At 39.7% G+C, this 27627-nt stretch overlaps 1 protein-coding gene across 7 annotated transcripts in view; it reads right to left on the minus strand.

Moving 5' to 3' along the window:
* The window catches only part of MAP7 (microtubule associated protein 7), a 109637-nt gene that overhangs the window by 45116 nt on the left and 36894 nt on the right, over positions 1 to 27627 (minus strand). For all 7 annotated transcript variants that reach the window (XM_066546870.1, XM_066546869.1, XM_066546867.1 and 4 more), the window contains exon 2: positions 2855 to 2923. In XM_066546870.1, coding sequence (XP_066402967.1) covers positions 2855 to 2923 — 69 coding nt within the window. The remainder of the gene's footprint in view (positions 1 to 2854; positions 2924 to 27627) is intronic.

Below are 27627 nucleotides of genomic sequence, written 5' to 3' on the forward strand. Positions count from 1 at the left end.
GGGTGTACATCTGCGTTTGGCTGATGTTCAGCAGCGCGCTGACTCACACGCAGTCCCTTCAGCATGCAGACACAGGTCAAAAGGGTAATAATATTCCTTCTCTCTGGTGACTGGCACACCAGGTTCACAAAACATGAATTTCTGTGGCATGAGTAATTAGTGCTTGTGGAATAATGCACATTTTCCCTGGAAAACAAGGATTCCCTTCAAGGGCTGTCAGCAAAGTCAATGTAACATTGAGTTGACAGAAAATGATGAGGCACTGGGGAAAAATGTAGAAACCTGCTTATTTCAGAATATCCTTCCACTTGGGGTTTTTTTCCTTTTCTTGAGAAGAGAGATTTCCCTATCGGAGGGAAGCAACAATTCTTCAAAGAGGCAGGAGGGTTACATGGAGAGGCAAACTGAAAAGGCTCCCTTAAGAATTCCTAATTATAAGCAATGAAGGTATAAAATAAATTTTTAAAGTTGCCCTCTGCCACTCTGTTTGAAGATATCCAATTATTTTTTTCATATCACACACCTGATATTGTTCACACAAGAGCAGCCCCTCTCCCAACACCCCAGGATGTTAGAACAATCCTAAAGAATTCACATTAAGTTGCAGGCTATGCAGAGCGTGTGTCTTCAGTAACAAGCAATTCTGCATACATTTGGGATCACAAAGAGCTAAATCAATATTAGTACAAAGATGAGGGTAACACCTTTGTAGCAGACCATCATTGCATTTGCTCTGCTAGAAGCTGGAGCACATATTATCAGTGCAAGACTCACACTGACAATTAAAATGTCTTCTCTAAGTCTTCAAAATTATCCTTCATGGTTTGGCTACAACCCCAACCTCCAACATTTGCATTCTGAATCCAGATATTCTGCTGGCACCCCCAGTGCAGAGCATCGATAGTTTCAAACTGTGGCAAAAGAAGAGAGTTCACTGGGACTGCTCCCCATTTTATTTCTCACATCTCTATTCATTAAAAACCCACCAGGCAAATACCTGGGGGATTGGCATTTCTTCTTATTCAGTAACAATACCAGGACAAACAAACAAAATATTTTGTACTCTCTTTTGCTCATATTCCTCATCAGACCATAAGCTTTAACTTACTGTGAAAGGAAATGGGAAAAATGTCAGCTGCAACAAATCCTGCAAGAATTTCTCATTTTTTAGAGAAATAATTGCCAACTTGGCATATGCAAAACCCAAGAGACAACACTCCAAGAAGACCCACATGCTGCTTTGGAAGTTGCAGTCTGGTAATGCTGCAATATGTGGGAACTCACACTCAGCAATCTACTTCCTTCCACTCATGTAACAGGCATAGAATTAAGCATTTGTATGATAGGGATGTTTGGAGAATAAATAAGCCATAGTTCTGCATAGGAGAAGTTAGTTTTGTACCTGCTGCTGGAAATTAAGCCTCTAAATTCCTTATGAAAACAGTGTATGTCCATATATTTAGAACATTTAGTGTGTGTTCAAAATACATTTTAATAAGTTAATAGGTAATTTTGAAAGCTTAGAAGCCGTGAACAATATTTTGCAGAAATTCTGCACTGAAACATCAATAGTTTTTTTGTCCCTAAAGACAGCAACAAAAGGAAAAAACAAGTTTTACAAATCAACAAAAGGAAAAAACAAGTTTTACAAATCTTCTATAGAACTAAGACTCAACAAACTCTTAAGCAAAATTGGTATTTGTAGAAATTTAGTTCCTAAATTAACAATTGTCATATATAGTTGTAAATATGACCAGTTTTTGTGGCTCATATTATAAGCTCCATTCTGCTTTCCCTTGCTCCAGCCCCAAGAATTTTGGATTCCTTCTACACACCACCATAGATGAAGGGAACATAGGAACAGGTAGGACAGCCTCCTGAGATATGAAAACTGGATTAAACTATTGTAGAATAAGGCAAGTACTGAACACTGTCCATCACAAAGAGCTGTGGAAAAAGGTAATATTATCTTTGTTTTCTCCTCCTTTTCCAACACTGTATATCTGATTGAGAGCAGCCATGATTCCTGCACTCTGTGCAGGACCCAGCATGCCTGGCAGAGCATGCCAGGTGTGATCTGAACACAGACAATGCTGGGATTCCTTCCCTCTGGGGACACAGGCCAAGGCACCCCTTTTGGTGATAGAGAAAAATCTGTCAGTACAAAACAGTCACTGAGCTGCCAGGCTGTCAAGGAGCTGAAAGGGGGATGTTGCAGTGAGCCTGGTCCTCAGCACCACAAGCACCTCTCCTTTCCCAGGCATCTAAGCACAAGCATTACTAATTGCATTCTTTAACCTTGGGTACCTGAATTGCAACATAAGCAGAATTTAGAATCTGAGTCCTCTTCTGGATCTTGGTCTGAGCATGCAAGTGGAACAGACCCATGACACCAAGGACTACAGTAAGGTTTTAAGCACATACATTTTCAACTGTGTAAGCAAACAGTGAATTAATTCCACACAATGTACCCGTGAGGTATGGTGAAGTAATGAGAAACATCTGCCCACTGCATAGAGCATGTTACAGAATGTGGCATGCTTTGTGGTAAGTGAGGAAATGCCTGAACAGAGGCACATGTATACAAAGCTGCAAATCTTTGCCTACAGCACATAATTCTTGTCCAAGCACAGATGCAAATACGGTGGCTTCTGTTGTCTTTTCTCACTTCCCAGCCCTCATTCCTAAGCTATTCTAAAATATAACTGAACAGTCACTGATACCAGTTTTGTCTGAAACAGTAAGTGAGGTACAAAAGCAACAAACTTTAGAACTAGTTTCTGTGACAACAGCTGTTTTCCATGCACCATTGAGGCAAACAGCCTTAAAACATGGAGCATGTGGAATGGTGTACCTGGTTTAGTTCCAGCGTTGCTTTGTCCTGAAGTGACTTTCTTATCTTGTGTTTCAGAACCTTCAGTTGCTAAAATAAGGAAGAAGATATTAATTAACCATTTTACTTAGTAGTAGATCACTCACCTTATTATATTGAAACTAAAATATTGCTGTATTGCCTTTAAAATCAGACTGTTCCAAGATTTCACCTAAATGCCATTCTACATCATTTTGCATTAAAAAAAACCCCAAAGGCAGAAAGCATTTAAGCCACAATACAAGTTCCCAATTCAACTTGAGCAAAGAGCCACAAGAAGATTTCATCTGAGCAATGTGTTTTAACAAGACTTATAAGATGACTTGCAGATCCCAGGTTTCTAAAGGTATGGTATGAGATACTGGTAAAAACTTCTTTACAAATTACACATCCATAATGCAGGACTGGAGAGAGGACTATTAGGGACCTGAATGAAATATAACTGAGGAAATATTCCCATTGTTTGCAACAGACTTTTGATTGGCCCCTACCAGCCTAGAACAAGATCTAATTTCGGAGTTCTGAATGCCCTTTCAACAACCCTTTATAAAGAAAAAAACCCCAGAAGATTCATTACTATTATTCAAATTAAAACCATATCCTTGGTTCAGCATCTATCTCTAACTAAAAAAAAAAAAAAACAACAAACCAAGAAATTAGATGCCAGGATTTTTTCATCTTACTACTCATCTTTGTACCCAGCTGTTCCACTATAGGGGTGCTGGAGTCCAGAACACACCAATCTGGGAGCAGCCTAAAGGCAGACTGTAAGAATTCTAAGAAGCCCTCCAAAAACAGCTTGAAAGCATTTGCAAGCAAGGATAAAGAGGCAGTTATAAATAAAGCCTAGGGGATGAAAGACACCAATTCATTTGAACAAAAATATCACTAGAAATGAAAGTTGGAAAAAAACCCTGATTACTCCAGATTTAAAAGCTAAACAGGCATTACTGTATTAGATCCACTTTAGAAAACATAATTAAAACAAATTTTCCTCAGAAGGCTCCAAGCAATTTCTTACGCATGTCAACTTTAACAATACACACTCAGCATTTACTACCTCAGTGAGTTCATTCCCTTCGTGCCTCACAGAAATCTTTGTTTCCCTGCTTACCTCTTTCCACAGGCATGTTTCAGGATTAACACAGAGGGTAAAAGGTAGCAGGAAGAACCTGTATGCTACACATACTGTACCTTTTTTGCAGGGGAAAGTTGGGTGAGGGAAATAGAAAAATGCTGTTATCAAATGTTTCATGTTCAAGAGCAATGTTTTGCCAAGAACAGTGTTCAAAAATCACATCGTCTCACCAAAAAAAATTGTGTGAAACCTTAAATAATTGTCAGACACTGCTCTTCTTGACACCTGTATTAAGTCTCTTGCAAATAACCGCTGTTCAACTTAAAAAATACTGATTCCAAATGACCTGAAAGGCAGCCCAGCATAAGATTTTAGTATTTGCCATTTTAAAGACTCATACAAAACATTAGTGTGACCTATGGGTAGATGGATTGATTTTTGGCAAGATAATTTGAGCACCACTGAACTTGGTAGGATCTACCATTATAAAAATCCATACCTGGTGCTGGAACAAGTCCAGAGAAAGCCAAGAGAGTTGGTGGAGTGACTGGAGCACAAGTGCTGTGAGGAGCAGGGGAGGAAGCTGGGGGTATTTAGCCTGAAGAAAGGGAGGCTCAAGGGGAATCATATCACTTTCTACAACTGCCTGAAAGGAGCTTGTAGCCAGGTGGGGGTCAGCTGCTTCTCACAGAACAAGAAGAAGGAAATGGCCTCAAGTTGCACAAGGGGAGTTTTAGACTGGATATTAGGAAAAAAAATCTTCCCAAAAGAGTCATCAGACTGCCCAGGGAAGTGTCGAAACCACCATCTCTGGAAGGGTTAAAAAACTTGGGGATGTGGCACTCAGGGCCGTGGTTTAGTGGTGAACATGGCAGTGTTAGTTTAACTGTTGGACTTCATTTTTAGAGGTCTTTTCCAACCTTAACATTTCAGTGATTCTAAACTCTTTATATCTTACCTCTCCCTCAAAGTTAAGGTACTTGTAAAACAAGCTTTTCTCCTGCATGTATCAACTATTTAGAACATTCTCAGAAAAAGTCCTACTATAACTCAGTGGGACTACATCACAATTCCCATCAGTCTGGCCTAGGGCATCATCTAGAAGAGCAAACTGTCATAAAAAAGTAAAAATACTGTTTCTAAGAGCTAGTGAGTACACTGATGCTCTAATAGTGTCAGCACAAATTTCTCTGCATCTTTCATACCGAGTATGTGCATTATTTTCTACAAGGACTGCACCATGGGATTATGCAACACTCCATTAACTTCAAAACTGTGGTTTAAATGCCATCCAGAAAATACACTTGCAAAAAAGGCCTAGGTACACGAAGTAATACTTTTTTCCCATATTTCCTTGTCTAACATTTCCTTGGAATATTTTTTGACATGGTTTGAATACGCATTCATATGACCACTTATATGACAAGTGATGAAAAGAACAGATGGCACACCATGAATTTTAACGATGCTGGAGATCAAATAGGAATTGGCACATTTAGTGCATTTAGTAACCAGTGTAGGTGTGCTCCCACACAAAATACCTCCTGCTCTAGGATACAAACAGATTAATCAGACAACCAAACATCTAAAATCTACAACTAAATATTGACAGCACCGGTTTCAATACCTAGCAGATGCCGGAAGAGATATAATTTAACTGCCTAATATTTGCTCTGCTGTTTATCTTGGACCACTACCTTTCCATAAGGGAATAAAAGTTGCATAAAGAAGTGTTAGAGATGGATCATTTTCTGTGAAGCACAGCTGTCTCTCTCAGCTCTGCCATTACTGCATAGCACAGCTTTACACAGAAAGCTGTACCTCAGCTTCTTTTTGTGGAAAGAGGGGAAAAATAGGGGGGGAAAGGCAAGAAAAGATATATGTATTGCTACTAAATAATATGCATTTGTAAATGCTGAGCTTTCAAGTAACACCAGTTGCAACACAGAATTCAGCATCTATACCAGGGGCAGAGCTGAAAGGGATCCATAAGGATGACTAGTGCTAGGGAGGACCTCTGCAGGCTCAGCTTTTAGCTTTGCTTTGAACCAAGACAAGTTCAAAACTGGCAGATTATTCCTACAAGAACATTTGGTAATGGAAATTAAATCTATTTAGAAGTTTCTGATCAGTTTCAATATATCTATGTGTTCATGATCAGACAGGTTTAATCAATAGTTCTGGTACCAAGGTAAGTACAAGCTCTAGAAGGACTGACAAGCAATTTCATAGGATGTCAGCTCACCCCATGTCTCACACACAGCCATTATAATTATAGTAAATTCCTACAGCAGTTAATAATCTCTGTGCCAAATACCAGTACCAAAGTTTACTTGCTAAAATGGAAAAAAACCCCCCACTTTATGATGGCCAGAACTACTTTGAAAGAGGCTGTTCCATGATCAGCATCTGTCAGAGAAAAATGCCTTTAATAACCTTCCAGTCTAAGGTGTTCCTCTTGAACTAACAAAACCAGTTATCTCCAGCTTGTCCAAAGGAGGCCTGTGTGAGGAGAAGTAGAAATTGCCAGCAGTGGGAAGTAAAACAAGCACAAAGAGAAAATTTATATTAAAATATTCAAAGCTGAGAAAAAGGCTCATGAAAAACACTGTGAAAGAAGGAAAACTGCAAGTTTTTAGTGCTTCTCTACGTGCCAGATAAGCTCTGGCCAAAGATTGGCGAGAGACAATTTAACATACTCGAGGGGAAAAACTTTGTTGAGAATTAGAGCCTCTGGGAGGATGCACTGGAAAGCAAGAAGGAACATTCACCCAGATCCTGGAAAACACTGAATGCCAAACATTGAGAGACAAAGCATCACACTGGCATTTTGACAGGCTTTTTTAAAAACACAAGGGTTGTGCAGATTACGAACACTTGTTTTTCAGACTGTGGCACATCAAGCACATGTTTGCACAGCGTGAACCAGCTATTCCCAGTGAGGTGAATGGCAAACCAAAGGCCCCACAGCAAGGCTGAGGAGCTGGAAAGAAGACGCTTAAGCTCTGTTCCATGGAAGAAGGGAATCAGCCACAAGACAGAGGCAGTTCTATTTCCAGAAGGTCTCTACCTCCAGAAGTGTAAGCCTCAAGAGATTAAACGCAGTGTGAAGAGGCACTTGGGGAACACAAGGAAGAAGTGCTGCTGAGACCTGTGCCAAGGTCAGGATGGGCACAGCAGCCCCCCCAGAACTGCATCCTAGCCCAGGTCTGGAAAGGGGAGCTGTACCAGGGCTGCACAGCTGTGGATGAGAGCACAAGCACAGGAGAGCCCCAGGCCTGCAGACAGCCATGGCAGTGCAGGTACACCTCTGGGCACAGGGTGCTCTGAGCACCAAAGGGGAAAGACCACCCTCCAGCTCCCTGCTCTATTTCTGCTAGTGTGAGAGAAGTTACTGAGAAGCAGTCATGAGAAAAAAGAAACAGCTAAATCAGAGGAGGAGGGATTACAGGGAAAAAAAAGAAGAAAATCTAGCTATTCTGTACCTGCCACTTGTCATCTAATGCCCCTGGTATGACTAAACAGCTACTTTTTTTAGCTGTCAGAGAGTGCTGGGGGTGTGTGGGATGGGGAAGGCTTCAGAAATGACAGCTGGAACAAACTCATGCCTCAGTAAAAAAGTGCTGCCAATACACAGCAGAGGAAATTCAGCATTAAACTGGGAAATTTAAAGCAGAGCTAACTGGGAACTGATATAGTCTTTACTCCTTAGCATCTAATCCTGCTACCTCCAACTACTTCCTTATGAACACTGCTCAAAAAGAAAAATAAAACAAAATAAAAGCCCTACTCTTAAATTCCCTCGTGTATTTTATATAGCATGTCGCCCCTGACATGCACAATGTAAAAAATGCATCGTTTGAATTACCCAGAATTAAGCAGAGAACAGAGTAGTCTAAATTTGTATATGTAATAATAAAGAATTGGGGCTAGTCTAGGCACTTTTGTCTAGACACTGGGAACAGTGGCTAGCTAGCATGTCAGTCAAGTCAGAGGCATTGCTGTGCTAGGTAGAGCATGTTGAAAGTACAGATACAGGTCAGAGCTGACAGAATTTATTATTTATTAATTCAGAAACACATTAAGACCAAAATCCTGAGTACCTGGCTCAGAATAAGCATCTGAGCATTCAGCAACTGGCTATTCTATTCTAAGGCAGCATCACTGAAATTTAATACTAAAGAGTCTCTTTAATGGCAAAACTGGGTTGTTTATCCTAAAAGCAAATTCCTGTGAGCCATGATCCGGGGGCTGAATACATGGGAAAGCAGAAGTCAACACAAATTAAAGCTTTTCCAGTACTTGTGACTTTTGCCTCTTCTTACATCCATAGTTTATGAATAAGACATGCAAAAACTACTCTCCATATTTACAGTAAAAATATATTTTGCAAGTCCTTAGACTTTCACATTCTTTGTGTCATCAATATCTATATATATTTAGACAAACGATATACTAAGTAATATTTTAGTGCAATTTATTGGTTTAGAGTTAAATAATGTGTTCATTCCATACTTGCACACCATGCTTACTTCTTACTTGCATTTTAAAATTGCAATCTGAGGAACAAAGGACAGCAATCTTTCCAGAGAAAAATAGGTCTCAAAGCTCTATGGCTGGCCAAAAATTACCAAGATGCATGCAGTACAGCTGACAGATAAAAAGGTAAAAAAACCAAGTACCTGGATGTTTAATACTAAAATCCTCATAGTAAGTCTGGACAAAATGATGATCTGCTCTCTTCTTTAGAGTTGTTGGAGAGGATAAGTTGTAAAGAGCCTCATTTAAAAACTCACTTGTCAGACACTAGTTTTCAAAATCTGCTTGTCAATAATGACTCTGAAACTTCCCCTCAAGAAGAGAGTGGGGTGAGTGTTGGCCTGGAAGCCTGTTCCAGCACTGCTGGAGACAATATTTTCCAGTGCTTCTGTACTATACTGAACATTGGACAGACCAAATTTCTTATGCTGCTGCTTCTACTATCTCTGTCTGAGCTGAACACTAAGTCAATGCTACTCCTCACTGTCACAGCATAAGCACATTGCAGCCCTAATCTTATTCAGGGCCTGTTAACACTTTTCAGAAGATTATTATAAAACAGTGCCTTGAGCGAACCCAAATTGCACTGCCACCAGCACTGCTTTGCTTCTGTAAACGCCTATGCATGCAAACATAACCATTACCAAAGCCAAGTCCTTCAAAACAAGATAAGAGGGAAATTCTCACCTTAAATTAACACATGCTACAATGAGACCCTGCTGAGAGGCTTGAAAATGGATTAGTGACCCAAACACAACACTTGGTACACAAAGCCCAACCATCTTCCTCTCATCACCGAAATCCATTTGTACAAACTGCACAGAAGAGCTGTGTCCAAGACAGTTACTCTAACACTTCAACTGTACAGGAGCACAGCACTAAGCATTGGCATTTTATTAGTATAAAACAGCTCCTCCTTTTCTCCCTTTCTGTAACAACTTAAAACTTCCCTTCTGTACAGGAGGTAATAAATGGTGCCTTGCACGTTGTTGCTGGCCTCCAAGGCGCAAGCAGCCTGGCAGCAGCCAGCTCCTATCCACAGACCATTCTGAAGCAACCTTCATCCTTTAAAGCCCTGCCTGCTGAGCCCTTCCTGCATAGCAAATGTGCTGTCCTGGTAGTTGGCAGATGCTCCCTGAGCAGTAGCTTAGGACAGGAGCAAAAGGGGACACTAAGAAAACTTTGCTTACACTTACTATGGACAAGGAGCTTCCTGGTGCTTCTGGGAAGGTTCAGTGACCAGTTCAAGAGACAGGCTCAGAGCAGCACTGGGGGTGAGCTCAGATCCTACAATTCTTTTAGTGCAACAAGGGAAGTACCTCTGGAGATTGGAGGACTGTTAGACTCAGCAATAGGTTGCAGGAGGGACAAGGAGAGCACAGCATGAATGTGCCTTTTGCGGAAGCTTGCCCACAAAGAGATGTCAGCTTTCTAGGGAATGGGGAAACCAAGACACTGATGGTGCACTGACTGCCCTTATTTCAGTTTAATCCTTTAGGGAAGGGCATACAAATAGGAATAGAACTGAAGCATCAGCTTGGAAATTTTACACATGTATTGTCCATTCTATTCTACCCAAAAAACCCAAGCCCTCTTGAATGCACTGAATACCAGGTTCAATAGAGACACTAGAAATATTTCTCTAGCAGAGCTACCATTTCAGAAGAAAAACAGAAACACATCAAAAACAACTCTATCAGGCTTCTTAATTTAAATTCTTCAGAAAACTCTTGGCAGGATGGGTAGGGCTATACCATCAAATCAAAATATTTTTGTAACAAATTTTTGTTCTAACTAACAACACAGATAAAATTATTTCAAGAGATTTTCAAGGTTTTGCCAACTATTATAGCAGTGAGGGAGAAAGAACTGCAGGAATTCTGCAGAAGTCCTGGATCTAATGCACTCCAGTGTGATAAAACGAAAGTCTAGATTTCTGTTTTGAAACGATAGAGACATGTACCTAATTCTTGTTATGTCAACACTCAGATCATCTTGTTAAGGGAAATAAGTTTAAGCGATTTCTAAATGAACTAAGGTGAAGAAAGAGTATTTCCAGACTATAGACAAATTTGCTATTTTTATTTAAGGTAATACAACTCTTCGCAACTTCAGATAAAAACTTTTTGAAACTTCCATCATTAGCAAATGGAAAATGCCTGCTCTTCTACAGTCTAAACAGCAGTACTTACAAAGTACATTTGCAAGTTGGAGTTTGAGTCAGAAAAGTGACAGAATATCTGTGTTTCATTTGTATTCACTGAAACATGAAAGCAAAGTTCATGCCTTATTTAAACATGCCTATTAATTAAGTTTATATTAAAATATTTTCAATTCTTAAAAGGTCAATGCTTTAGTACATCTTTTTGTACTTCCAACAGTGTGGAACTTACCAGTCTGGTTTGCAAATATAAATAAATTATATGACACCAAGCTGCAGTGACCGTCCCAGTTCTTTTTGCTCTGGCACTTATCACAGAAGTCTACAATCACAGTTGCCAAACAAAGCACTGTTACCAATGCTCCTCATCTCTAATGTCCTGGCTGAGCAAAGCAGAGTGAAAACTCACCAGCATTAGTGCTTACTACTCCTGGAATGGTATAAAACTTGCCATTGTTTTCATCATATAGACTAGAGAGATAAACACAGCTAATTCAGCCCTCAACTGTAAAACATTAAAGACAGAAGCACAAATAGATTTATTTGGAAACAATCCACAGACATAAATCTGGATGATGCAACTGGCTATAGGGAAAGGGACAGCTTTTTTTTTTCTTTTAAAGATTAAACTTGTATAACTCCTCCATTGGGAGATGCATATTTATAAAAGATTACTTTTGGCTGACCACATCAGCTTTAAAAAGCATTGTATCCTAAAATATTAAATAACGTAGAAGATACCAAACCAAATGCCTTTGTAGGGAGAGTTAGATTCTCTTAAGGATGATAAAAGAAACACAGTGTCTGTAACAGCATTTTTTAAAAAGCTGACACTCATATTCCCTGGATAATGAAATTTCATTATCTCACTGCAATATAAAACAAGGATACTAACATGAAAGGAGCCCTGGAAAAAAGGTTTTCTGCTGAAAAAGCCTGTGCTATGAAGTCAGTTCTGCAGTTGGCCAGAAGGCTAGCAAGCTCACCCAAACACAGATGAGACACGTGAATGGAAGCTTTTTAATTACACATCACCAAAATGAAATCTGAAATGCCACTGCCTGAGGGCATGCAGGACAGCTTCAGTTCCAGACAGCCAGCAATTTCTGCTGTGCAGCCTGTCTTAGGGCATGAGCTCTCCGAACACCAAAAGCAGGCAATGTGCAAGATGCAGTGATTTATTTGTGAGACTGTTACACAAGGGCAAACACCTTCAGCCAAGGTACAAGAGTACCAGCTGCTTCTCCTCAGATTTCTCATTGCTGCAGGCAGCATTTGCTACCACGATGTCAGAGAGATTCCCATACCCAGGTTGAGTGTCAGTGTATTGCTGCAGTAGCTGTACATGGAAGGTCACCTCAGACAGTATGAAATGAAGCACCTGTACAATTTTCTAGATGAAAAGCTCTTCTGGACTTAAACCAGAGATCATTCTCCAAACTATGAGGTAATTCCTGTGAGTAATTCCAAGGTACAATGAAGCTTACACCTACTGCTGAGAAATGGAGAATCGGGCACAGACCAGCCTGCTTTCTGTATCACACCGATTCCAAGGTGAGATTGCTTGAATTGCAGAAAGAAACTTGAGTGTCCAATTATTTGATACCCTCAGTCAGAGGGCACAGTGACCAAAGCATATTGCAGCCTGTGAGTGTTAGTGAGATAGCAACTGCAGCAAAGTGAGTGTGGGCATGGAGAGGGGGGAAATGGATACTTTGCTATACATTGCTCTATTGAGCAATTTGATCTTGAGATATAGTTATTTTTGAAAACAATGCAATCTCTTTAGTCTCAAAGAAAAGAGGACATAATCACTTCTCCCCACTGAAGTAAAATAAAATGAAACATTCTTTTGATGCGATACATATTTTTAATTTAAATGACTATGCTACAAAATGAACAATATCTAGTGATTAATTTAGGATACTCCTGCCAACACAGAGCTTTTCAGACAACATAGTGCTTTCTTCTTGCCACCCCACTGACATACACAAGTCACCATACCCATGCTTTCCTCTATGCTTTCAACTCTTCTGACTTAGCTCCATGTGCACTGAAGTTCATAGTTACCATCCCAGTGACTTCATGTTTTAGACAGAGTAGGCCCATAATAGTTGTTCTTCTGCCACCACAGAATCACAGGATGAATCACAGAATGGTCTGGGCTGGAAGGGACCTTAATGATCATCTAGTTTCAACCCTTCTACTATGGACAGAAACATAGTCCACTGGAGATCAAGTTGCTCAAAGCCCCATCCAACCTGGCCTTGGACATTTCCAAGAATGGGGCATCCACAACTTCCTAGGCCACCTGTTCCAGTGCTTTACCATCCTCATGTGAAGAATTCCTTCATACATGGCAGCATACTGATCATTTAAAAGCAAGGCACTACTCTTTTTCTGTGTCACAGTAATTAATTCCTATCTACGGCACCAAGTGATTCAGTTGCCTTGTGGGGACACCCCCACACACACCCCTTTTTCAGGCGGCGTCTCAGTGTGCCCTGCGTAAGAACAAACAAGTGTTATCTTCACCGACATCCAAATGCTAAGCCTTGCTCTTGCCAGGTGAGGTTTAAACCAAGGAAACAAATGAGGTTTTAGAACTGCTTTTTTCCACAGGTAGGAAATTCAGATTTTTGCTTTAATAATTTCTCTCTGCTGCATGTGCAGCTGCAGGCACACTCTAAAACTAGGGCACTTTAGCATTTTACACACACAAATACACACAAGAGCAGCTGCAAGATGCATAGGACACTTAGCAAATGAAATGATATTAACTTTTTAAGCATAAGAAAGTTCAAAAATAGAACTATTCTCCTTCAAAGCCTTCTTCTTTGGTTACTCTGCATTGCCACCTTACACAACTATACAAGTGAGACTAGAACAGAACTCTCCCACTGCGTTACTTTTAGAATACACTTAACATCTCCCTGACCTTCTGGGTAGCTCGAATCACTTTCTTTCTACAGAGCTTCAGCCAACAGTACAGCAGCTCTCACTGGATTCCAGGTTACTGGCCTGCCACACAAATGACAATTCCCTCACTACCCATCCCCATTAAAAGACATCTACAATAAAGCTTAAGAGAAATCCATTATCCAAGTTCTCCTGTCCTCTGCTTTCAATTACTTTAAACTCAGAATCACTGTATCTGCTGAACTAAGTGAAGTCCTGGCCTTCATCCCATAATTGCTTTAAAGCATCTTCAGTCTCATCCTTTTGCGTCTAGGAAGAAGATGGGGTTGCAAGAGTAACGTTGTTCAATTACCTCATTTGGGAGAGAATAAATGGGCACTCATCACAATAAGAGAAACAGGACAATTTCAACCCAGCCTATTGATTTAGTGGCTATTTTCCTCAGTCATAATAGAAGTACATTTGCACAAACAGACAAGTGGTTTTAGACTGAAAGTGTTTCATGCCCATTGTGGTTTAGTTTCACAGGACAACTCCCAAGAAACTGCTCTGCACAAGCCCTGACAACTACCTTTGGTGAGATCTTATCAAACCTTTCACCAGAGAATGAGTTAAAATAAAGATGCTCAAAACACAAGAAGAGAGGATAAGGGAAAAAAAAAAAAGAAGTATCATTTAATGCTAACAGTCTAAGGCATTAGTACTCCATGTAAAGGAACATGGGGTAAAATTTACTATAATTGGCTATAAAGCTGCAGTTTTCTGTAAGATTTAGCTTGTAAATAAAATAATGAAGTAGCACAACCTTTTTTACCAAGAAAAAGTTCATTGCCACATGGGTTTCATCTCCTGACTTGGCACCCTGAACTGAATGTGGGAGAGCCATGTCAACACCAGAATCCGCCTCAGGAGCTTGACTTGGCTGAAAAGCCAAGTTAGGCATTACACTGAGATAGCTACACTGCTCCTGGTATCTAATTATCTTCACACAACAACACTTTAGGCCACTTAGATTTATTCCTGGCACATTTGCTGTGATTTCTCTTCCAGACAGATAAAATCTAGACTATCTACAAATTAATGGGATCAATACAAGTAACATAGGTAATCACTGCTGCAGGTTTTCTTGGGCAAAGCTCCCTATAGGTTAAATTTTGTGGAGATGTTCAAAAGTCCTCCTTCAAGCCTCAGAAAAATAAAACATGAATAATGCCTGCAAATTGCTATAGCAACAACCACCTCTCAACTAAAGACAGCAGGAAGATTCACGGAAGCTGGGCTTTGTTTATATAGCCTACTCTGTAGAGACATTTATTTCCAAAACAGAACTACAAAGGCTCCATGCTGTTATTTAGTAGTTGAGCTCCTGGATGCACACGTTCAAGCCATTACTCTAATTCAGAGTTCTCTTGCCTGAGGAAAACAGGCAGTTTTCTGGTAGCCTGCCTCTGCCTCGCTGGAAGGGATGCTGTAACTACTTAGAGCAAGTGCAACACTCCATTTGCTGCTTCTTCTCCTGTTCTTTTTATATAAAAGATCTGTGCTATGACTGCAAGCCAAATAAAACGAGCATTTAGTGTGGTGCAAAATGCATGTACACAGAAACAGCGCAGCAAAAAGGAATGTTTCCTACCATTGCTGAGCAGGGAACAGAGCTGAAACACTGACTTAAGAAAATATATTTCTGTTGCATGACTTATCCTTAATCACTTCAATCACTGTCAAAAACAAAAGCTGTGCCAGGCCCACACTATCATATTTAAGGAGGCAGAAGACAAATATAGCTAATAGCAGCCAAGAGCTCAACAAGATTCTCAAGACACCACTTTCTGGAAAACTTGTGTTTCAAAGTAAACAGCATAGGAAACTGGAAAATTTATTTTCAATTCAGGGAGCATTTCTTTTCTGCTGTCCAGCTGTCGGGAAGTAGGGCTTCCTGAGGAGCTATGTACTGCTTGGCAGAAAGGCAGCAGATTCTAATTGCTAATTACAACACCCCATGCACAGAACTGAGTCTGCACAAACAATCTTAGTAATTCCTGAGCTCCATGCATTTGAAAAATTATAACAAATGAATATGTGTTTAGGAAGCTAAAGGTATATATTTCTATCAGAAGGTATTACGTGCAGTCTTTAAATAACACCAACAGTTACTTTTAAAAAGTCTTTATTAGGAAGACATCAAATGGTTACAAGAGCTCTTTGGCCTTCGTTTAAGAATAACTCACCACAAAAACCAAAGTATATTTTTTACCCAGGTTATCTCTCAAACCTGAGGTCAAGTGGCACACCAGTAAAAAGTACATCTTGTCTTTATACACTGCCACCCCACACTCTCCATACAAATCCACAGCTTGCAGAAGTCTTTTAAAAAACCAAAACTTGTTTCTCTATAGGATCTCCATGGGTAGGTGATTTCTCTTAGACACAGACCACTCTATTGGCAGCACAAACATTTGCCCTAAGTCCAGTACTACAACAGCTCTTTGTATCTCATGAAAGCATAAAACATTCCAAGTCCATGAAGGTTCTCTTTTAGTTACTTAAGCATTGGTGTCATTGGCTTTCCAAGCAATTGCTTGTTAGCTCTCTTGGTGATTCCATTGCTGGACTGCCATAAATTGCAGTTCTTAGGCCTTTGGGGACATAAATTTCATTTTTTGCCCCTCTACAGTCTTCAGAGAAACCTTTTGCCTCTGACTGACTCACTTTTATTTTAAGCATGTTCCACAATTTCAAAACCAGACTGAAAGGATTCAGCCATATTCAGGTTACAACCACTGAAAATTAATTCTTCTGAGAAAAAACCACATGGATGGTTGCTACTGAAAATAAATCAAACCAAACATTTCTGGTTTTTTAACAGAAGTAAGAAAAATCTTTCCTTACCCCCTTCACTGCTTTTAGTTCAATATACATGTATAGGTAGTGTGTACATCCAACCAATCAAATAGGATGTTTAAAAAAAGTGTTACTGTCATTGTATTTGATGCCTTATTTAACTTGGAGAAAATCCACCATGGTGCTGTTTGGATTGTGTCTAAGAGACAAAACACAGAATAAGTGTTAAAGTTGTTGCCTTGCTTTTGTGCTCTAATTTTTAATTGGTTTATAATGATGACATGACAGAATATGCAATGTAAAATATCTGACTAAGCACAGCAACAAGCTGTAATCAGAAGAACTCTATTTACCAACAAGTTTCAAGAATAAAAACCAAACCCAGATACTATTTCAAACTTAAACCCTCCAGTGTTCAATATTTTGCTACAAAGGCCTCTCATTCTTAATACAAAGATGTGCACAAATCTTTGCTTTTGGACTGTTTCTAGTAACTCAACTACAAACTTTCAGAACATATTTGAAGTTTCCATTAAGCTGTATCATCACAACCTCAGGTATGCAGGGCTACCGAGATTGATCAAAGTCTGACTTCCTCCACAGTTATTTAGCCTTACTGATGGGAGGGTTAATAATTTCCAATAACACAATCACATGCTTAATTATTTGATAGTATGTCATGTATTATATGTATTAAACAAGCTGCAGGGTCAAATTTCACACTGAGATTTCCTAACTTTTCAGTTCTTGAACTTGAAACCCTAAAAGTTAACCAAAAGCTTGCATAATGCACTGACATATATCAGTCATCAAAATTTATGAATATACAATCATTACAAACAGGTAACTTTACATACCAGCAAGATTCCTTTCCACTAGATGCCCTCCTGTTCCTCTTATCCTATTGAACAACTTCTTTGGCCCCTTTCCTCATCTTACATCCCCCCTCTATGCCTTCTCAACCTCCATCTCTTGTTCTTGAAACTGCTACACTGCAACTCTCTTCTGTGGCCATTCTCCTTTTTACCCCTGTAGTTCTCTGGGCAGAGAGAATTGCTCAGATTGTTCTAACAAATATCTCCTCATGCCCACCTCTCCCTAAAGGCATCACATCACGTTTCCTGCAAACCCAAGCAGCAGGCATCTGGGCAGCATGGGAGAAAAACAAGCCTCTACACTCCTAGCTGGTGCACCTGGTGCCAAAGCTGCCAGCAGAGACTGGGACTTTTTTCTCTGGCTGCTTCCCCTCAGACCCCAGAGCTCCAGGGAGGACCATGCTCAACTCATTCCATGGGGACTGGGAATAAGTTGAACACTGATTAGACCAAAGCATTTGAGAGGCAAGGCTGCTGCCTCAGTTCAGCCAAAAATCCTGGACAGAAATATAACATTCAAATGCTGAATTCATCCCTGACAGGCATGAGCTGTGACTCTTTATGCCGCTAATTTGAATAGATTCGCATAAGGTCAAGAGGAGACGTAGCTCTAAAACCAAATTCATACTGTTCCCAGTTTCAAATCTTTTCATTAAAGCCTTGTGCCCTTAAGCCATCCCTTGAGACTGATACTAAGATTTTTTTTTTCCAAACAGCAGAATTTCCCTATTTCTTTCCTATGTCTCATTCTTTAGAAATTGGTCCATTTGCTGAAGATGAAGAAAACAAGAATTAGGGAGAGAATCTGGCAAAAGAGAAATAGAGACCAAACCATTTAAATCTATCAAAGTTGTAAAGAGACTGAAACAAGACTCTTTAAATGGGAAATGTTATGCAACCTTTATTATTTGCCATCTGCCTTGTAAAATTCAAATTAAGCATGAGAATGATAAAATTCTCACTTGGGGTTATTTTATTATGCAAAGCATCTTGATTTTACAACATCACTGAAACGCTTCATGGAATTACAGCTCTTTAATACAATAAAGTGGCCTCCTCTTTATCATGGATTGATAAAACAAAGAATTTAGACCTCTAAGCCACATACTTCGTGGCAGCAGCCTAGCCTTCACAGACCTGCTAACAAAGATGAAGGATTCCAATCACTCTGATAGCAATGCTAAAAATAGAATTTCATGAAAAGTCTTTAAATGTTATCCCAGAAACAATGAGGCCTTGTTAACAATTTATATAATGTTTTAAACATTAATAACAAGTTTTATATATTTCATATATTTTGAGTCCCTGCCTTTAAAGAGTTTTACAAGAATTGCTAGACTAAACAACAGTGTACCAAGAGTACCTCTAGAGTTATTTTGTTTAAGACCATGTTCTTGGTTCTGATTCTTTTGTTTAGTCAACCAAAAGAGGAAAAAATGGACTGTCTCATTGGGGTGTTTATTGCAAGTGACTTACATCAGTGCAACACTTCAAAGTCAACCTATTGTTCTATAATGCACATCAAATATTCCACTTCAGCACAAAAAATGAAGCCACGCAAAAAGTTATGCATTACATAAATAGTAAAAAAGGAGAAAATGGATGCTGCAATCACAGTATTTGACTCTATGCAGAAATGCATTGCTCAGCATATTAGAGTTATATATCTGAAAGCCCAGGCAGCCTGTGCTGGACGCCTGAGATAGCAGGTCCACTAATTTCAGACCGGCTGACCACACCTCCCTTCTCTCCCTTGAACAAGTGAAACAGGGATGGAAAAGTGCTCAACACTTCTTCATCTTCAGGCAGGTCACTCAGGCACTGTCCTCCAGCCCTTCCCTTCGCTCACAGACACAGTGGTTTGGAAGCTGGTTGCCAGAGCCATTAAGTCTTCTTGTGCACAAACACCAAACAGAACTGGCTCCATATAAACAATGGAATGGTTCCCACAAATTGCCTGCAGGATCCACACACTCCTCTTCCTGGCTAGACTCAAGTATAACTACAAAACTTTGGCTTATATGGGAGACACACATTGAGTTTTGTTGCACAAAACTTGGGACCACATAGATCGGTTACTGGTACTAAGTGCTTCCTGGGCTCCCTGTATTGCACTGTGGAAATTAGTTTTAGGATGCAAATGGACTTATCTAAAAGGTTGTTCATTAAGCCTTGCCCAGGTGGATTGCCATTCCACAGGGAGACAAAACTCATCAAACCTGCTTCAATCTTTCATAAAAGTATTTTTGTGGGTAGCGAGTAGCTTACCAGTGAGGTTCCAGGCTACAAGATTATTAAAGCTCTATGGAATGTGACTAAAATAACATAATTCGTGTCCACCTTACTGGTTTATCTTCATTCAACACAATGACTATTTCAAAGTCAATCACTTTGAAGCATGATGCTGCTGTGTAAGAGATCACCTTGCTTCACAGCTCCTTGTTCAGCACAGCCAAGCAGAACATCGCTGACCAGGCTCTGAACAATTAGGACTTATATCACAACTATACAACAGAGGACACAATAATAAGATGCACTCTGTATCTTTTCACAACACTCTAAAACATTGCTTCCAGCAGCTGGAGTGCCAACTAACTTATTTTCATTAGTGCTTACCTATTGCTGTGCCAGCTTTGTAATTAAAACAAACAAAACCAAAATAAATTTGGCAGCACTTTTTGCTTCCAACAAGCACTTCTCCTGCTTTTAATAGAAGATCAATGCCAAAAGCTGATGCAACTAGAGACAAACACTCTGCAAAACTAAGGTTTACCAGACAGCATTTTAAAGGTGCCCTCAACCTTTTCATCACCTACCAGTTCTTGTCTATGAGCAGCAGGTTTAGCAAAGCATGAGTCCTAGTCAGTTCATTGATCACCTGCATCAAGAATTGTTTTGGGATGTGTTAAACTCATCTCCTGGTTTCTAGCACCCAGCTGCATTTCCCTTCCAGAACAGTGTTTAAGGGACACCCGTGAGTACTACAGCCTGAGGCTCTCTCCAGCTACCTAAAGGCAGCACCACCAACATTTCTGCTGGCCTGCCCCAGTCCAAGCTCCAATCATTCAAATATTCCTTTATAGAGAGCACAATCCCTCCTCTTTTACACTCTGAGACTAGCTCAGTTGGTGAGAACATGGTGCTAAAAACACCAAGGCCTAGGGTTTAATCCCTGTATGGGCCACTCACTTAAAAGTTGGACTTTATGATCCTTGTGCATCCTTTCCAACTCAGAATATTCTGTGATCTGTGACCTGCCACTCTCCTTTATCTCTTTCCACCCAGTAAAGGGCCTGACATACCTCTTGCGTCCCATGCTATGCATGGCCTGACAACAAGCCTGGGGGTGGATTCTCTCACAGTTGAGTGTTTACTCTGCTGTCCATAGTCTGCTTTGCAGCACAGATCACAACAGATAAATGGGAAAAATGGTACCATACCTTTTAAATAACTTTGTTTGGGAGTATGTTTGAAGGGGAACAAGAGCAGTTTTATTCTGAGGCCCAGAAAGCAGAAAAATAAATTAAAAAAAAAAAATGAAGCAACAAACATACAAGCTTGTCCATCTAACAACACCATAAAGCTGAATATGATTTTTTTTAAATGTTAAAAACAGACATGTGATCTTCAGAGAGGTCTTAGGAACAGAGTGATTTGGAACTGATTGCAGCCTTCATAATAAGACAAATTATTATTCTTCTCAGTGTTCTTACACAATACAGACTATTTTGGATGGGAATTAGGCTGCCTGTAAAGCATACAAAGCATCCTAACTACCACAGCTTTTCAACAGCCTGCTTTTTTAAACTATTTATCAAGAGAATCACTATTCTTTGCCAATTTTTGAATATGCACACAGCTTTATACATCTGTCAGATTTTTGGACAGATCTTTGCTTGGCATTTCTACACCACCTTGAACGACAGCACCTGATTCAAGGCAGCACTACATCAGTGCCACTATGCAAAGCCAGAGAGAAAGAGAACTACCCTCTATTTTTAAAGTCCCAAAATTCACTAACAAAACCTAATGCCAAACCCACACATTTTCAAACTACACAAATGAACAGAAATTAGTGTCACAATGAACTGATACTCATACCTGCATAATTACCAGTAGGTAGTCCTAGCTGTCCTCTCCTCCTACCCTTCTGCAAATTAGGAGCAGTCTAAATTTAGCTATACAAGTTAAACCTCCTGCTATTGCTACATATAGACTGGGAATTATAAGTATGTATTAATTATAAGCAATTATAAGTATGCATATACTTAAATATATTTAAGTTAGTTTGAGATAGCAGCAAGAAAATAAATCAGTTTGCACCCTATATAGAGGTTTATTTTGTCTGCATTTGATTTTATTTTGATGACACAAACAGTCTCACAAACCAAGAAGAGTTGATCTTGAGTTCAAATTTTTTTCCTGAATTCTGTTGGTAAATAATGTGAAAAAATAATATGAATTAAGGAGTTCCAGCTTTTATTATTTTCTGCTAAGCCAGGAAAATATTATTTTTATTTTGGTAGAAGACTAGACCTATGCAATTAGATTGTGCTAAATGTGTAATTTGTTTTCATTTGCAGAATGTTTATCACTTCATTCTTCCCCTCATAGCTGTGCTCAATGTATACTGAATAAAGTAGCATGGTTTGAAAACCAAAACAATTATCATTCTACCTCAAAAGAATAGAAGTTCTATTGAAGAGAACAGAACACTTGTCAATTCCCTATTTGGGCAAAATTCAGATAACTTGCCAAATTACATACAGCAGTGAATATGATTATCTGGGAAGATCATTCTGATAATATTGTAAAATTTATTTTAAAATAGGGCTGTAAATTATCTTCCCCTTGGAAGAATTAATGTTATATAACATGAATTGGTCTGTGATGCTCTCAGATCTCCGCTAGAACAATAATCTTCTATGGACGTTCCAAGGAAATCTCTTAAAGACATGCTAGTGAGTCATCTGGTCAGGAGCTAAAGAACACTCACTGGCTTTGGAAACTGTTCTTCCTCAACATCTAATCTGGGATTAGATATTGTAATGATTAAGAAGAGACTGTAAGCAACCTGGGAGAAGGACACTGTACTCCAAGTAGTTCATGCATCACGTGGTGCTACTGTGAGTCAGGCTGTACAACTTCAGTGGGAAGCTAAATAACATATTTGCATATGTTGAAAACTTCTTTGCACAGTAGCAGAACTCAAAGCTCCCACCCTATAAGCACCTCCTCCTATGCAGAAGATCTGCAACACTTCCTTAAGACATGAGATCATAATGCATATATTTAAGCCCATTCAGGCTCTTCATCAGAGATCTGGACTGACAAATCAATCCCCAATTGCTACAGAACAAGGTTTACAAGGTTTACTCTGTTTGATTCCTCTGAGGTAAGTACAAATCAGAAGGAACCATGCCAGTTGAGTGGAAAGAAAATGTCTCTCCAATTCCAATATTATAACCCAGGAAGTCTTAAATATGTCCCAGATTCGCCAGTGGCTAATTGCTACTATAGGACAAGTCACTACTTCCCCCCCCAGAAAAGCTCTCAAAACAAGTCTTATGAAAGCTTAGTTTCCTAAGCATAAGAAACACTGGGCAAAGAATAAACTACACTGTTACATGTAGATTTTTTTGTATTTTTTCATAAATATGAAATTCATTAATTCAAAATTTCTGAGGTATCCTGTATTTTAACAGATACTTTGTGTGCCCAATGAGGTCTGAAGCTTACCGTGTCCCACAGACCACTAGCTATTAACGATTCTGGCCTCAAAACATTCTGAATGCAAAAAAGTGCTCAAGATATTCCTCCTCTACCTCACAAAGCCCTTAATCCTTCCAATGTAGATATGACAGCCCCTTCCCCTACAGCTAAGCAGCCTAAGGCAGCTCTTCCTGTTTAAGAGGTGGCCACCCAGCTAACTGCATACAGTTAATTCTCCACCACCAAAGGCAGCACACCACCTAAACCTCACAGTAACAAACCAGAAAGCCCACACTGTTGTGCTCCACCCTGCCCTTAAAAGGAAATGGTGGAAAATATTTTGCATTTGTATTCCTCTTCTTCCATTTGACTAAACCATGCAAGTGACCTGAAATAATAAGCATGGGCTGATTAATTACTGCATGTGTTCCCTTCTGCAAAACTGAAAGGTCAGCTGGGGTAAAAGGAAAGGGTGACTTGATGAATAAGACTAAACACTCCTGTTTTTAAGCAGCCACCTTGTTCGATGAACCACACACAAACCAAGAAAGGGCTCTTTTCACTACATGCACTCAGGCTTAAACAGACCAGCTGAGAAATAGTTACTGAACTACTAGCTCTGAAGATGGAGAAAAAGCCTTATGTGGGCCTCCTTCCCAAGGCTAAGCGCTTAATGGTGTATTAAATATGTAGACATCTTAGTGCAGATTTCTAAGGATTTCTCTATATTTACATAACAGTTGGCAGCTCTCTCATCTGTGGTTGGAGTTTTTTGTTTGGGTTGATTTTTTCTTCATAAAACCATCTGCAACAGTGTACTTGTTTTTACAGCTTTGTTTGTGTAGAAGAGGTGTTCACAACTGCATTTTCTCTTACTAAGTGCCACAGACATCATTAGGGCTCTTCTGGGTATGAGGACACAGATGTACCAAACAGCAGCAACCATCCCAAAGTGCATTCATCTGAGACTGCATCTTAGAGTTGATTTTAACACTTTCTCTGACATGACTTTGTTACATTATTGCTGTACTTAAGTGTTGAAACGCAGGGAATCATACAGTGTATGATTTTCAGAAGCCCTTCATGTTATACTGATTGAGGACTGAAGAGGAAATCCAGAGAGATCAGAGCAAGGCAATGCTGAATTAAGTCAGAAAATTTAGATACTTCAACAAACAAGAAATATTTCACTCTCCTACTCAAGAGTGGTCCTCCTGTTTTAACCATGATGTGGAGAAAATTTACTGTGAAGAAGTTTCAGCAATCCCCAGTTCTCAAAGTCACAAAAGTTAACACCGAGTCAATTCCTAATTTTGCCATTAATAATATCAGTCTTTCCACAGAGAAAAAGCAACTAGAGAGCAAGCAGGTGTTTTGAATCTAGCAAGATGATTACACAAATTAGTTTTTCAAGGTATATAATTATCAAATTCTTAAATCACTTACTTCAGAGACTGTAACAAGAGAAGGCAAGCAGACAGGCTGAGCCTTGTAGATTAAGCAATGAAAATGTTAATTAAGAAAGTTATAGAAGGGAAAGGAAATAATCCAGTTCCTCTGCATTAGCATGTGGAGCCGTGGGCTCAGTTGCTATGTGGTGAGGAAGACTTTTATAAAGCAAAACCAAGTGGAAAGTAGAGTTCAGGCTTCAGAAGGGGAAAAGAGAGGGTCAAATTTTTTAGTGCTGTCTCCTGCCGTCACTCTTTACACATCCTTCTGCATGCCCAGGGGACAGAAGTAGCAGTCTAACAAAAAAAGGGGCAGATGTTGATGCTAATACACACTCTACACTACACCAACTCCCAAGGGGCTCCATGGACAGCATGTCAGCCAGCTTCAAGGCTGAAGCAGTGAGCAAAGACCCTTATAAATCTAATATCTATTTGACAGGTGCTTCTGTTATTGCAAATGTACATATTTCACCAGGACCAGACTGAATACCTAGAATTATTTTTTCCAGGAGAGATAAACAAGGTTCATAAACCATGGGCACATCACCCACTCCAGGCTGACAAACTAGTGCACAGAGGGCACTAAATCATACATAAGTTTGCAGGCCCCTAGGAGTCTGGGGACACAGCTTCATTAAGCAAAAAGAGCTTACTAACAGTGACTGCAAGGCTTGGGGGATCAGGTCTCACTGGGCCACTATGAAAACTACAGCAAGTACAGAAAGAGGCTAAGGACTCATTGACTGCTTCGAATGTCACAGCCTCCTTTAGAGGTCATGTTTAGATCTGCTGTAGTCCTATGGAATATCACCTTTGCTTCCATATATGCATTCAGGCCTTTAAAGTGTGCATCATTAAGAGCCACCTTTGCATTTCATACAGCTGAGAGAAAGACTTGGCTATGATCTAATTAAACAAAGTCACTGGAGTGCCTCCTCCAAATCTGTCCTCCTAAGACTACCATACCCCTCTGCCATTGTACAAGTATAGATCAAAGCAGCAGGGATGTATTTATCATGGCATAAAACATGCTTTAGCACAAACCCACCATATTTTCCTCAGCCAAAAGCACACAAATAATCTGTGACTGCAACAGTAGCAAGTTATTTCACAATAACCTAGTTTCTGAACTAACAACTTATCTGGCAGACCCAGCAGCAGTACTTCTTGTTCAGGACATTCCTAATGGATGTAACACGTTCAAACCACCTACTCCCTGTCCCAATATCCCTCTTCATACACTCTTTGCTTGCTCTGCAGTTTGATGCAAGTCTAGCTAAAGCAGCATGAAGAAATTGAGAATAGGGGCATGTCAAGATGAAAAGCTCTCTCAGTAAAGTGAGTAGAGTAGGGGGAAAAAAATAAATCTGACTGTGCCACATCAACAGCTTTTTAAAGACTAAATCTAGCATGTGCCAACAGGCCTAAGAGCAACCTGTCACTGAAGTCCAGAGACACTCAGCTTGAGTGACTCATCTACAACATGAGCTCTCACCTCCTATATGCCTTCTTAAGAATCACCCAGAGTTATCCTAAAATTTACCAGGAAGCAGAAACAGTCCCAGAATACTAAGATATTTTCATATGTGTATGGTCTTGCCAAGATGCCAAAATTGCTCTTTTCCAAGCACTACTTGCCTGTATTAGAGCAATAAACTAAGAACACTAAAGCAGGCTTTGCAGTAAGAGCCTTAGAAAAAACAGATACAGTGAGCTACCAGCTTGAAGGACTCATTCAGCTGCCAGTAAAGAAACTCTCTGACATCTCTTGAAAAATCTTCTATAGTCTACTATAAATTTTATCCTTCAGCTTGCTAGCAATGACCTACACTGAAAACTAGGGGAGCCTAAGGAAGTTCTGAATGTATCTCAAGACATCATATTAAAATTATATGTCTGAAAACCAGGCTTCACCTCCCTACAGTTCAGACCCTTTATTACCTGCTATCAAACTGCTTAATATTTCTCTATCTGTTAATACTCACACCCTTGCAGTCCCTTGAGTGCTGCAGTTGTTAACAGAACTGATTGAGAAGGCAGGTGCAAATGCTTGAGCACTCGTGGAGACCTGAGGGCAGAGAACAAGCAGGGCACACGTGCATCCTCAGAGTTGTGGGCACTGCCCAGCTGAGGCCATAACTTGGGCTGAACTCTTCCTGCCCCTGCTGAACACAATTTGTCTTGTGTGCACTTGATAAATAGATAGTAGAACAGTCAGAACAGGGGGTTGCATTTATTAAGTTTAAATACATTTTAGTGCGATTCAGATCTTAATTCAAGGAAAGGCTGCAACTCCTCTGTCCATTGGCTCAAATTAATCTCCAGTTAACTATTGGAATGCACCAGGATAAAAATTTTAACTACTAAGTGACTTAACTGTAAAAACTTAAATGTGTGTCAACATTTTACCCTTCCATTCATTTGCCTCCTTTTACAATGAAAAGAGTGCAGAAAACAAGCACACTGAAATAATATGTGCTCCTTTTGTTAATCACCAGCTATATTATTTCCAGTTATCTGGACAAGAACACCAATCTTTTGTCTTCATCTCTAGAACACTACTATAGTTCTATAGATAAAAAAAGCAGCTGACCTGTTAAACAAAAGAAAATACATGCATGTTTTAGTTTTAGATAAGACTAATACCAACATCCTCCTCTTCACACCTCAGTCCTCTCCCTCAAAGTGTTCCTGGGTTACCCTCATATAGAGTTACACCAAAAAATTTCAGTTGAAATCTGGTCTTTAGTTAGGCATCCCAAGTATTTACAGGATTTTAGTTTCCTATTTTTCCTTCCTCACAGAAGGAAAGGTTGTGAAGTTAGTTGACATCTTCTTCCACATCCCAATATGGTCTGGAAAAGACAACACAAACTAAAAGAAACAAATCTAACAGCCAACTCTGCACCCAAAGGGACTCCATGGTTTCCCACAGCCTTTTTTCTTAACATCATTGAAATCAGTTTTCACCCCCAAATTCAGTGATTCATCCCTGTGTCATGACATTGGTTTCAGTACCAGGTAAAAACCCAAATCCTAGCATGGGATTTTAACTCACTGTAGCCATCTGTTTCAAGAGGATTACATGGATTTTTTTTTTAAAGTGCTAGACACATTAAAAATAGCAGAGAGCCATTTCAAATGCTTTTTCAGCTTCCCTGTGTTAAAAATATCACTTA

Source organism: Molothrus aeneus, chromosome 3, assembly GCF_037042795.1.
Source record: "Molothrus aeneus isolate 106 chromosome 3, BPBGC_Maene_1.0, whole genome shotgun sequence".
Lineage (NCBI taxonomy): Eukaryota > Metazoa > Chordata > Aves > Passeriformes > Icteridae > Molothrus > Molothrus aeneus.